This window comes from Leucopleurus acutus, assembly GCF_964270905.1.
Source record: "Leucopleurus acutus genome assembly, chromosome: 15".
NCBI lineage: Eukaryota > Metazoa > Chordata > Mammalia > Artiodactyla > Delphinidae > Leucopleurus > Leucopleurus acutus.
The window spans coordinates 36,631,496-36,644,692 of NC_139157.1; the positions used below are offsets into that span (position 1 = coordinate 36,631,496).

Genomic DNA, 13,197 nt, shown 5'->3' on the forward strand with positions numbered 1-13,197 from the left:
TCTCAGCCTGGAGAAACAGCTTATGTGGGTGTACAGTCAATCTCTAAATGAGAAGTACCAGTATCCAGACTAAAATATTAGGAATTACGTTAGGAAATGAAGATACCTAACCTGATTGCAAACTTTCCATATAGAAATGCAAGCAAGCATAGTTCCATCATGGTTGTTTTATACATATAGGAACAGCAGCTCTCTCTATATAAACATACACACACATTTATACATGTGCATATATACATAGACACATACACAACTTTTTTATTTTTAGAAAGCAACACGGATAAAAGAACTTGAATGAGCCTTTCAAGAACGAGCTAGTCAGTACCTCAAAGGACATCCGATCCAACCCCTCATGTAAGAGGTGAGCAAACAGACCTGAGAGGTGAGTCATAATGATCTCAAAGCTGAGACCAGACACAAGTCTCCGGGCTCCCAGGCCAATGCCCTCTCTCTACATCAGATTGCCTCCCAAAAGGGTATGATCAAGAGACAGATGACAGAAACAACAGAAAGCATCTACCCAGGGAAAAATGCAGATTTATACTGGGGAAAGCAGCCAGGGCTCTCTATAGATATCCTTTGGACCATGTGCCTGACTCAAAGTGGAGAGTCCTTTGGGGCAAATGACTGAGCTCGCACAGCCTGGTAATTAGGGGAAGGGAGAGAGGAAAATGGGGCACAGACCAGTGGGGAAGCTGGACTCTCTCTGCCTCCTGGATTCCTTCTGTGAGCACGTGATCACATCTACAAACTGACCGCACAGTCGCCAGTCTCCCACAGAAAAAGGAGAGGCCTGCTGATAGAAAGTAAGGGTTACATTTCATGGTGATACTGGTAGATGGATTCTGGTCTTGCAAGAATGGCAAACCCTGGGTCAGTTTGTTCTTTTTATGGTGGAAGTCGCAGGGAATGGAACACATTTTTTCATTTATTTAACTACTATGCTTCAAACTATTTTCTTCACATTTATTTTTTACCATTCATGCAATTCTCCAATACTGAACTGAGTCAGTAGAAAGAGCCAGTTGATTTCAGTGGAGCACTAACAAGGAACCAGTAGACTCTCAAAAAGATTGTAGCTTGCTTCATTCATTTAACAAATATTGATTGAACCCCTATTATGTGTAAGCTCCAGGTACTGGAGATTGAGCACTGACGAACACAGTAAAATATTTTGGCCTCAGTGAACTTACTTTTAGGAGGGGTACGAAAAGCCAAGGAAAAAAAAATACATTAGGTAAAATATACAGTATGTGAGAGGGGAATAGCGGCTAAAAAGAGAAATGGAAAGCAGGTTAGGGAAATATCAATAGTAAGTGTCTCTGTGCGCGAGTGGTGAGGGTGTAGGGTGAAGTGTCATGTAAAGAGGCCACGACGACATGATCATCACTAACCTTTGCAGGGCCCACGGCAAGAGCGCAAAGGAGGCACACAGCCTGTCCTCTCTTCCCGCAGACACCCTGCACCATGTTAGCTACCAACTGCCACATGGCATGTTACCATGAAGTTAGCTGCTTCAAATGACATGCTTCTATTATCTCTGAGCTTCTGTGGGTCAGAAACCTGGGCACAGCTTCGCTGGGTCCTCTTTCACGGTCTCACAGGGCAGTAAGCTGTAACCCAGGTGCCAGCCACAGTGCACTCTCTTTTTTCTTTTTTTTTTAAATTAATTAATTTACTTATTTATTTTTGGTTGCTGCACGTGGGCTTTCTCTAGTTGCAGCGAGCGGGGGCTACTCTTCGTTGTGGTGCACAGGCTTCTCATTGCGGTGGTCTCTTTTGTTGCAGAGCACAGGCTCTAGGTGCGCGGGCTTCAGTAGTTGTGGCGCGTGGGCTCAGTAGTTGTGCCTCGTGGGCTCTAGAGCACAGGCTCAGTAGTTGTGGCGCATGGGCCTAGTTGTTCCGCGGCATGTGGGATCTTCCCAGACCAGGGCTCGAACCCGTGTCCCCTGCACTGGCAGGCGGATTCTTAACCACTGTGCCACCAGGGAAGCCCAGCGCTCTCATCTAGAAGTTTGACTGGGGAGAATCCACTTCAAGTCTCACTCAGGTTGTTGGCAGAATAATTTCCTGGCATCTACAGAGCAGAAGGCCTTAGGTTTTTGCTGCCTTCCTCAGGTCCTAGAAAACACCCTCAGTTTCTAGAAGCTGCCCAAAGTTCCTGGTCACGTGAGCTTGTCTAACACAGCTGCTTCCTTCATCAACCCACCAGGAGAGTCTCAACTCCAGTCTGCTAAGACAGAGTATTATTAAAGTAACATAATCAAAGGATAACATTCCATCATGTCTGTCACATGCTGTTAGAAGCGAGTCACAGGTCCTGTCTGAAATCTCAGTGGAAGGACCATACAGGGGTATGAAAACTGGAAATCATTCATCACCTGGGGTCACCTAGAGGTCTGTCCATCACAAGCACAAACAGGGGCTCCTGTGCACGTGCATGGGGAAACCTAGCCCAGTGAGTTTATATCGGAACTCTCAAACAGAATGTGCGTCAGAATCATTGGGAGGGCATTTTAAAACACAGATGGCTCGCCTCCAAAGTCTCTGATTCAGTAGGTAGAGAGCGGGGCTTAAAAATTTGCACTTCTAACAAGTTCCCAGGTGAAGCCCATGATGCTGGTCAAGGGATCACACTGACAACCAGTACCCTAGCCTGTATGTCCGAGCGACTCCCACTGCCAACTCCAAGAGCAGCCTGCCCGTCATCTCTCAGGATGAAGAATGTTCACGCTGGCAGCACGGTCTACTCTTGGAAGGCACAGGCAAGCCTGGTAACACACTGAGGGCTGTTTGGGCAGAGAATTCTGGAGTCCCGGGTACCCAGAGCTCGGTCTAGAAGAAGAGGCATAGGTTCTAGGTGGGTCTATAGACTACTCATTCCAGACAAGGCTCACACAGAAGGCTAAAATGGGGTCCTCTAAAGTTAACGGCTCAGGAAAGGTGTCAAGAATTGTGAAGTGTTGGATTTTGCCCCACTTGCAAGCAAACAAATTAGCCTGCCAGTTTCATAGATGTTGGCAGAAGATACAAGACTCCTGGGTCACAGAAAAAAGAAAATGTATTACTCACAACAATAGCAGTAGCCATGGCAACATCATTGCACCAGTTCCCTAAGCCCTAATTCCACAAGGGTGACGTGCTGAGGGCCAGTGGTGCCTGATTACACAGTGGGATGTGTTTCCGCGAGTAGCACCGAGATTAGGATGCTCCGATTTTATACAGGGGCTGCTAGCAAATCTGCACGACATGGGGTCCAGAGGGAGTCCTGATCTTTATTATCTCGGACGGTAAATCTACCTGCCCCTAAGGGAGACAGTCTCTGTCTTCCAAGGCTGCCTGCTATGCAAAACCTCCTTGAAAAGAGAGTCTAGGGAAAATTAGCTGTGAATGCCTTTGCTCACAAGACCAGTTGCGCAGAAACTTGAGAGACCGACAGAGAACTGTCTCCTGACAACAGGGGCCCAGTTGCCAGGACTAAGGGTAACACTGAAGGTACTGTGGGAGAGTTAGGGAAGGTAGCTGAGGGAGAGTTTCTGAGGCAGAAGGCTCAGAAGGCTCAGCTGAAAGGCTCTGAAGAGGCAGCAAAGGGAACTCCAAAGGAAAGCATTAGGAGATAAGGTCGGGGAAACGAGGAGGAAGGGGAATCACGTAGCACCCTTGTGGCCACAGAAAGGACCCTCCTCTTTATTCTTGGTGAAAGGAGGAGTTCCTGCAGAGTTCTGAAGCGAGGCATGGCATGACACTACCTGTTTTGAGACGATCACTCTCGTTACTATGCTGGGAATAGACTGAAGACAGGCCAGGGCCCAAGTAGGGAGACCAGCTAGGAAACTCCTGCAGGAACTCAGGTGAGAAATAATGGTGGCCTGGACTAAGGTACGGTCAGCAGAGAGGGTGGGAAGCTGTTCCACTCTCAATATATCGTGAAAGTAGAGCTGCCGTGACAGACTGGAAACGGGATATGGATATGATGCGGGGGGAACCCCAAAACAAAAACCTTTCCTGGGATAGGTTTTGGGCTTCCATGTTTGAAATGGAGTTGCCGTTAGCTGAGATGGCAATAACTTTGGGAGATACTGGGAGACTAGGGTTACTTCAGAGGAAGAAGATCAGAAATTCAATGTTAGACATGTTAAGTTCAAGATTTGAGACATTCATGCAGACGTAGTAAGTGAGTAGGCTGAAGGTGAGGGGCCAGGTCCAGGCTGGGAAAATAACTTTGGGAGTTGCTGGTTTGTTGGCGTATGGATGGAATTTAAAAGCACAAGTCACGAGGAGCTCACCAAGAGAGCGAGTGCAGATAGAAGGCAAAGGAAACTGAGGGGGGGCTTGCGAAGAAGGAGGGGGGGAAGTGCTTGGCATCCTGGAAACCAAGAGAACAAAGTGCTCCAGGGAGGAGGGAATGAGCAACTGCGCCAAGAGATGCTGGTACGTCAACTAAGATGGGGACGGTCGGAGGACTGACCACTGGATTTTTTTTTTTTTAAAGAGAAAGAGCTAATTTTCTCTTTCCTCAAAGAGAACCCAAATTCAAAGCAATTACATGGGACCATTATAACTCCACCATATATAACAGGTCCCATTACATTAATCCAAAATATCTATTTTCCCTCAGCCTTGAGGAAGGAATAAGAAGAAAGGACAAAAATCTGAGGAAGGCAACTCTGCAGAGGCAGGCACAGGGCGTCACGGGGAAGAGAGGGCCAAGCAAAACACTGGCATCAAGTTCTTTTTTTCCTGAGGTCAGATCTCCACAGGAGGTAGTCTTTGTACTTACATGTTGTGAATTCCTGGGTCATTGCAAACAAGCATATTTAACTGTAAGTACACAACATGTGGGATGACACTAAATATAAATGGTTTTTTTCTCTACAGTAGCAGAAGTCATAAAAAGTTATATTTGTATCTAATTGTAAGATTTGGGATAGTAGATTATAAAATGTTAGTGCTAATACCACTATTATTTGTCCAGTTCTCTTAATGAGGGAAGTCAGCAACCCCATAACATACCTAATCAAAGAACTTAAGTCAATGTGGTGTGGGCAATATTGTGATTCCAATTCTTTGCAACTGTATACCTGAATCTCTTTTCAGATGTGTGTTTTACCGCTGTTTTTTTACTGTTACTCAACCGACCTCCCTTTTTCTTCCAATACGAGATTTGCTTTTCAAATGTATTGGATTTTTTATTTGTAAGTACAAGGGCCTTTCTCCCTTGTGGAGGCCAAAACCCTTGCTCGAAAGGAGGGGCCTGGGTCTCAGGCCTTCTCCTGCATGCAAGAGAATCTGTAAAGCATATGCGTTGAGCACTGCCATGAAGTGACCACCTGCCTTCTGGCTGGCGGATACACTCCCCTTACGTCTTCACGTGCAGATTTTATCAAAATAGCAAGATCATATTTCAAAAAATTTCTGCATGTGTGTTCTTGTCTCTATACATTGTATCTATGCATCTTATCTCATCTGTATACATTCTCTGTCACAGGGAAAAAAACGCAAAGTCCTAATCCTCCTTCTTTCAGGGACAGTGTCATTGAGAGTGGACTATGGGAACCTGATGGAACATCTCATAATGACTGCAACCATGCCTGGCACACAGTAGGCCCACAGTAGATATTTTCCTTGTCAGTAATGTCCTTCATGGAATGAGGAAAATAGAAATAGGTGAGTGCTTATAAGAACCTTCCAATCACCTGAAATAAACTTTGCAGGAAGAATGAATATCTTGAAATTTCCAGATGGAGACCTGGGGTATCAAAAGAGGAATAACGAGGCCAAAGACTTCAATTTCCTCCTGGCCTAACTCTTGTCCTAACTCTTAAGTAAGGGAACCATCTTTCCATGATGTCTTCATGTAGAAATGAATCCATTTTGAAATCCCGAATGTTGGAAATACTTATAAACAATTTTCTTTTCTGCTCTCATTATTGCTACTCTCAGCTCATTCATGTGCAGGGGGGAAAATCAGTGAAAAACAAACAAACAAATATCCAACAGCCAGAGACTCTGAAACTGAGAAATCTGAAGAGATCCCTTCTCACCGTCCCCAATCCCTAGTTATCTTTTTCTTTTGAATGAATCAGTTCTGTTTCCAGGATACTTGACAAGGTGCTCTTGTTATTGATTGACAAAAGAGGCGTCTAATTATAAGAAAATTGCATTTTGCAATTTCCAAGGGCTTGGAGGATTCTATGTTTTAGATACACAGCAGGGAAAACGTAATTTGCGTAAGGTGCAAATAACCGTGGATAAGTCTGGAGATGAGGTGTAACATATACACACATTTTCAGTGTGTGGTACATCATTTGGCTATAGCACAAATAGTCAAGTGTCAGATTTTTGTCTTTTGAGAAAGAAGCAATATGGTGGTGAAGAAGGGGTACTCTTGGAGATTTGTGGTTTTATTCTGGGAATTTCACACCCTCTGCATCAAAATGTAACACTTATAAACGACTCACACTGTGAGAAACTATTTAAAATTCATCTTTCCTTGAGGACCCAAAGCTTTCATTTAGCCAACTCAAATTCATTAAAATGTCCTACTGCCTTCCCTGGTACATTAATAGTGATTCTTAATTTAATGTATAGATTTTAAATAAATTACACTTCATTTCTAAAATATTCAATGAAAAGTAGAATGACAGGCTGGAAAATCCACAGATTGGGGTCATCCTTTACGTGTTCTTAACTGCATCCTAACTCCATAAGTTTAAAAGGTGGCTTCAAAGTGTTGCTGGGGACCTTCCAAAATTGCAGTCATGATGAACGTCCACATACATGGAGAGCAAGCCAGGTTGATGACTGGGACTGCCACCCTCTTTTCTTCAATTGCCATTTTAAAAAATTAATTTTTATTGGAGTATAGTTGATTTACAATGTTGTGTCAGTTTCTGCTGTACAGCAAAGTGAATCAGTTATACATATACATATATCCACTCTTTTTTAGATTCATTTCCTATATAGGTCATTACAGAGTATTAAGAAGAGTTTCCTGTGCTATACAATAGGTCCTTATTAGTTATCTATCTTATATATAGCAGTGTGTATATGTCAATCCCAATCTCCCAGTTTATCCTTTCCCCCTCTTTCCCCCTTGGTAACCATAAGTTTGTTTCAATTGCCATTTTAGACCACAGAAGTTTAACACAGAGATTGCTACAGTAGCTTAAGGACAAACCCTCTGACGATTCAATTTTTTCCACTAGGTACCTTCTTAAAGTAGGTATTGTGCTAACATGCTGGGAGATGGTTAAATTAAAACATACCGGGGTAAACAAGTAATTATAATACTCATGAGACTATAAAAATCTTTCTTTTTTGGGTATTCCTTGAGATGAGTCTTTTTAGCGGGCATCTAGAGTGTACAGACCCTACTTTGTGGAGACAAGCAGGTAGATCCTATGCCTTTTATTTATTTTAAAGTCCTGAGATTACGAGATATAGGTGAACACGAAGTGGAATGACATATTTGAACCATTCCACCTTTGAAATGGCTTTTCCTTGCAGCTGCTGATAAAATTCCGTCCTGGTTCTAAGGATCACATGGCCTGTGATTTTACAGAATTTCCCATCTTGAAAACAGAACTAAAACAGCCAGCTGTTGCTACATAAGCACCCCTACCCCAACTTGCCATAATACGGGGCTTATTCTTGCAGACCTCAGCTAATCTGGGTCATATGCCCAGACCTAGACGCTGCCCATACATGCAATGGACAGTATGGTTAAATTCTGCCCTTTGAAAACCGCCTTGACCATACAGAATGTCAAGAAAAATCTATTATTTTTAACTTTGCACACTGACCACTTATACACACCAACTTAAGGAGATGGTATAGAATATTAATAAAATCCCAAAGTGTGCAGTCAAACTCTCTGATTCCAAATCTGGGCTCCAACACATCCAAGATCTATGAATTAAAGGAAGTTGTGCAACTACTCTGTCATTTAGTTTCTTCATCTGTAAAACGAAAATAGCATTACCTTCCTCTTGACTTTGTTGTATTTAGTAATAACATGATTTTTTTTAAGTGCATAATAGCATGGCATCTGGCACTTTAAAAAAATACAGTATTATTGTTTTTATCACCCTCATTGTGAATTAGTTCTAATTAGTACTTTAGTACTCAAAAAGTCCCAATGAGATGGAAATATATCATCTAGTTAGTTCTATGTGCCATTACCCATAGGAATGACTCTTCTTGGTTGCCCTCCCTGGAAAGATGACCCATGCCAATCAAACACACCTTTGCTTCCCGTTGGCATATACTGCCCATCACATACTGAGAAATGGTGTAGTATAGTGGTGGAGCTCACACTCTGGACTCAGATGGACTTGCAATTGAATTCTGCCTGCCTCACTGAATTTTTCTGACCTTCAGTTTTCCCTGTCTATAAAATGAGTTAAAAGTAATAGTATCTATCCCATGGTGTCATTAAAAGATTCCATAAGATAATGCATGTAAAGTTCTTTGCTACTAAAAACATCAGCAAATGTTTACAGAGTACTTTCGAAGTGTCAGGTACCGTTTTAAGCACTTTGCATATATTAACTCGTTAAATCCTCATTACAATCCTATGAGATAGCTGTTATTGTTTTCCACACTTATGTATGGGGAAACCAAGGCCCAGAGAGATCAAATACATTTTTCAGGGTCATGTTAATGATAAGTGACCACGGTAGGATCAAAATACAAGCAGTTTGACTTGATTCTGGAATCTTAACCACTATCCCCTGCTACCTCTCAATAGTAAGTGCTTATTGAATATTTGCTATTACTATAGTAATCAATAAATATTTGTTGAAATATTTATTTGACAAATCATTATTTGTCAAAGTATCAATACTTATTCATTATTTACTTAGCTCCCTAAGTACCAAATCTTATGACTGGCCAGAAAAATGGACTCTTTTGCTTATAAGTTTTTTGAAGCAACTTCTCAGATTCTGCCTAGCAAGAGTATCAAGAAAACACGGTGTATATTAGGGAATGCAATTCAAAATAGGTTCCAATATACTATAATATCTATGATTTGTTATGACTCCATTTCATAAGAATTTTAATTGCAACAATAGTACATGATTTGTTGCAAATGATTGACTTTATCTTATATAAACATCATTACTTTAAAACTTTTATTTAGAGGGAAAATAAAACAATAGAAGGTAGCTCTGAAGACACTAAGAATGCTCTTCATAATATTTTCAAAAGTCATTAATCAAAATGTGTAATACCTAGCTTCCACAGTTTGAGGTTTATGATTATATGGCCTGAAATGTGGAAAACAGATTTTTTTCCTTGGGTATCTGATCCCTACAATATAAGAGACTTGACCAGTTGCTATTTATGAGAGAAGGGATTATTTTACTGCTTTGTAAAAAAAAAAAAAAACATGCCTTGTTTACAAAGCAAGAATTTGTTTTCATGGAATATTAATAAAAAGGTTATAACTGTATTCATTTTTCTAGAGCTCATTCCTTGCTTCATTTTCTGTTCTTATCCTGGCTTGTTTTCTTTCATCTGTTTCTAATTTACATTACCTTGCTGTAATGTAATTTACATTACCTTGTTTCATATATCTGTATAAACTGCCCTGAGTTCTTCCTGGAACAAGATGAGTGCAAATAAATGTCCTCTGAGCAAAGTAGAAAGTAAGGTAAATGTGACCTTTTCACTTTAATGGAATCTGCAAACAGGATTAATCTGATGTTTATTACTTTATGTCATTCATGGACTTATGGGAATCCTCCTGAGCAGAATGTCTGAATATAAAAAATAGTTACTGTAATTTGGCTGAATAATGGCACCCAAAGATATCAGGTCCCAATCACCGGAACCTCTGAATCTTACTTTATATGGGCAAAGGGTCTCTGCAGATGTGATGAAGTTAAGGATCTTGGGATGCGGAGATTATCTTGGATTACCCAGGGGAGCTCTAAATGAAATCACAAGCATTCTTAAAAGAGAGACAGAGGGAGATCTGACAGACAGAAGAGAAGGCAATATGACCACAAAGGCAGAGACTGGAAAGATGCAGCCAAAGAATACCAACAGCCACCAGTAGCTGGAAGAGGTAAGGAAAAATTATCCCTTAGAGCATCCAGAGGGATCAAAGCCTTGCTGACATCTTAATTTTGGTCCAGTGAGAGTGACTTTGGACTTCTAGCCTCCTAACCATGAGAGAAAACATTTCTGTTGTTTTAAGCCACTAAGTTTGCAGTAATTTGTTACAGCAATTATAGGACACTAATACAATTATTAATCTGAATACATACAAGTGTGAAGTGAAATTTTGCCTTTTAACATTAAAGACAATGGGAAAGACAGAAAGTTATTTCCTAGAGTAACGAAATATTGAAAGGTAGTTCAAAAAGATCGGGAACTTTTTACTTTAAAGGACTGCCATATGTTTCAGGAAAATGCTACATTCCTAAATAAATTCTCTGTCTAATATATCATTTTTATGAAAGCAAATTCTCTACTACCAGGAAAACAACTGGCAACGTTGGCCTCCTGTGGGCCTCTCACTGCATACTGTTGTTCTCCAGGCCCTCTTCGTGGAATGGCTCTGCTCCTAACCCCACTTCTGTGTTTTACCTTCTACCAAAGTCAAAGAACATATCTGAAGCATTTCACTTAGGGAAACGTTTCTAGGACCCGCTGCTGCATTTATGGAGCGATGTGTGCAAATCATGTCCATAGCATTTGTGTGGGGGGGTGGTCCCCTGCAAAGTACATGGGGATATCTTATCAGCAGCTGACCACTTAACCTCACTCAGTTTTGCTTTTCTCTAGATCAAGAGGCAGAAAGAGAAGCCATCCCCACTCGAGATAATTCTAAAATAAATGGTGTTGAGGATAGAAACTTGCATTTAGGAAATCACAGGACTCTCTTAGAATCTAAGAGACAATTCATTTAGCCAGAGTAACGTGTGAAGGGGCAAGAAGATCTTGAACTTGATGTTACAAGAAATTTACATCTTTGACCTGTTTCCTTTCTGGAGAACGGGAAGGACAACACTACCTAGCTCATGAGACTGCTGTGAAGAAGAAATGAGTCAACACATGTAAAGCACAAAGAGCAGAAACAGGGACACAGTGAACAAACTCTGCTGGCTTGATTATCACCTACTAGGCCGGGAGATTTTTCAGGCTCTTGCTACACTGTGGCCCTCTTCTTATCGTTAAGATGCTTGCAATTTTACATTTTACTTATCAAATAACTATCAAATTAATGTCCATCTCTTCCTCTACTGTAAATTTCATGAAGCAGAGATCAAGGCCGTGTTTGTTCCTCCTAGCACAGTGCTTGGCCAAGGAAAGCACTGGAATATTTGTTAAGTATATTTCTCACATAAAGCAAACGAATGACACTAGTGGGTCCAATCTGTAGTATCAGTAACCTGATGAATGTTTCCTATCTGCTGTGCCAGAGTAACATTCTGTTGCTCACTCACTGAGCGAGTAACCTCACTAACAGATTCACCTGGGAAGATTTCAAATATACCCATGCCCAGGCCCCAGAGATTCCAATTTGATGGGTCTGGAATCTGCCAGGGCCTGTATTTAAGACTGCAAATAATTCTAATCTGCAAAGCAGGTTGGAAAGCTCCAGCCTTGTTTCCACCCGCTTCGGCTTAGCAGTGAAGGCCTCCAACCTGACCTCTGCTTTTGAATTTGACCAACAACCGTTGGTCGAATTCTCCTTTCCTATTTAGAGAGTGCGGGAAAAAATACTGGAATTGGCAGCTTTATGCACAGGATCTTGGCTGATGGTAAGAACGAGGATGGTTTGTACTGTTCAGACCATCGTAATCCTGGCAGCGAACCTGCTGGGTGGCTCCAGGCCCCAGTATCTGCCAAGTCGCTCACATGCAAGACGCTTGGCCTCTAAAGGGCGAGCACATAGGGTCATGAACCTCTTCTTCCTTTTTTTTTTTTTTAAACAGGTTTTTTATTTATTTTAAAAAGCCTTCACAGAATTTCCCGCAGTGCGTTAGAAAGGTGGTGGTGACTGTTTTAAAGGCTGAACTCTGCCCCCCATCCCTTCTTGGCGTTGCTCCCAAGATAGACTCCAGAGTCAGTGTCCTTCCTACCAGTCTCCTGTTCCACCTCCGCCCACCTCTGCTTCTTTCCACCGACCATTTACTTCCACTCTTGTACGATTCCTTCAGGATTCCCTAACCCTCGTCCGCGTGTGACCCCAAGACAGCAGGCTGCCCTTGGTGAAGAGGTCTCGGGCTCCTCGAGCGGGCGACCCCAGGAGCTGGGAGCGTGGCGGCCAGACCGTGGCCGGCGGCCCTGCGCGCCTGGGGAGGCAGAAGTCGCTCCCGACCGTGGGAAACAGGGACACCCGTGTCGAGATGCTGAAGATCAGCGGGCGGTAACGCTCTCCCGGCCTCGGAAGGCAGGTCCCGGCCCTGCAAACCCCTCGCGTAGCCGGGAGAACCGGGTCCCCGCGGAACCACCGCCGCGGCGCGCGCCGCGCTCAGCCCGGGACTTGGGAGCTGCGGAACGCTAGCCCTCCGCTCAGGGCAGGAGGCGTAGCGCTCCCCGCTGCTCCCCGCGGGGAAAAGGGAACGAAACACGGACTCCGGTCCCTGCCCAACAGGTTCTTTGGGCGCCCACGAGGCTCGGGGAGCGTGTGGGCGACGGGCTGGGAAAGGAGTAGGGCATTCCGCTGGCGCATTTCCTGCGGAGGGTCCTCTGCACTTAATGCGTCCTTCACTGGTTCCCCAGCCCCACAGCAAGTCCTGAGTTTGGGGAGCAGGAATTGCCCCGCAAGCGCGGGTAGGAGCGGAGTTGCGGGCATGTGGTGCGGTCACCCATCAGCTCGGTCCGGGAGCAAAGTTAGGTGATGCAGGGAAAGGGCCTTTATGTTCCCCAGGGCCTGACCCTCAGGGCGGTCGGCGACCACTCACCTCGTGCCTGCGCCTCCATGGTGGCCGACTTCGGACTGAGCGCGGCGGGGGCGCCCGGCGCTTGGAGGAGAAGCAGCAGCGGTGCCCGAGCTCGGAACGCAGCTGGCACAGCCGCTCGCGTCCTCTTCCTGCACGCTTGGAGCGAGCGCAGCGCTGAAAGGGCGGGGACCGCGGAGCGGCCTCAGCTGCCCGCTTCTGGTTACCTCCGCCCCTTCCAGTCCACCTGGCCCAGGCCTCGCGGGGAGGGAGCCTACCGCTGGGCGCCACCTGCCGG

At 43.9% G+C, this 13,197-nt stretch overlaps 1 protein-coding gene across 1 annotated transcript in view; it reads right to left on the reverse strand.

The window, feature by feature from the left end:
* TPD52L1 (TPD52 like 1) overlaps positions 1-12,964 on the reverse strand; it is a gene marked incomplete at its 3' end in the record, with an annotated part of 99,611 nt that extends 86,647 nt beyond the window's left edge. The window contains exon 1 of the mRNA XM_082856115.1: positions 12,924-12,964. Within this exon, the coding sequence (XP_082712241.1) occupies positions 12,924-12,942 (19 nt within the window). The 5' untranslated portion in view covers positions 12,943-12,964. The remainder of the gene's footprint in view (positions 1-12,923) is intronic.
* Between the last annotated feature and the right edge of the window lie 233 nt (positions 12,965-13,197).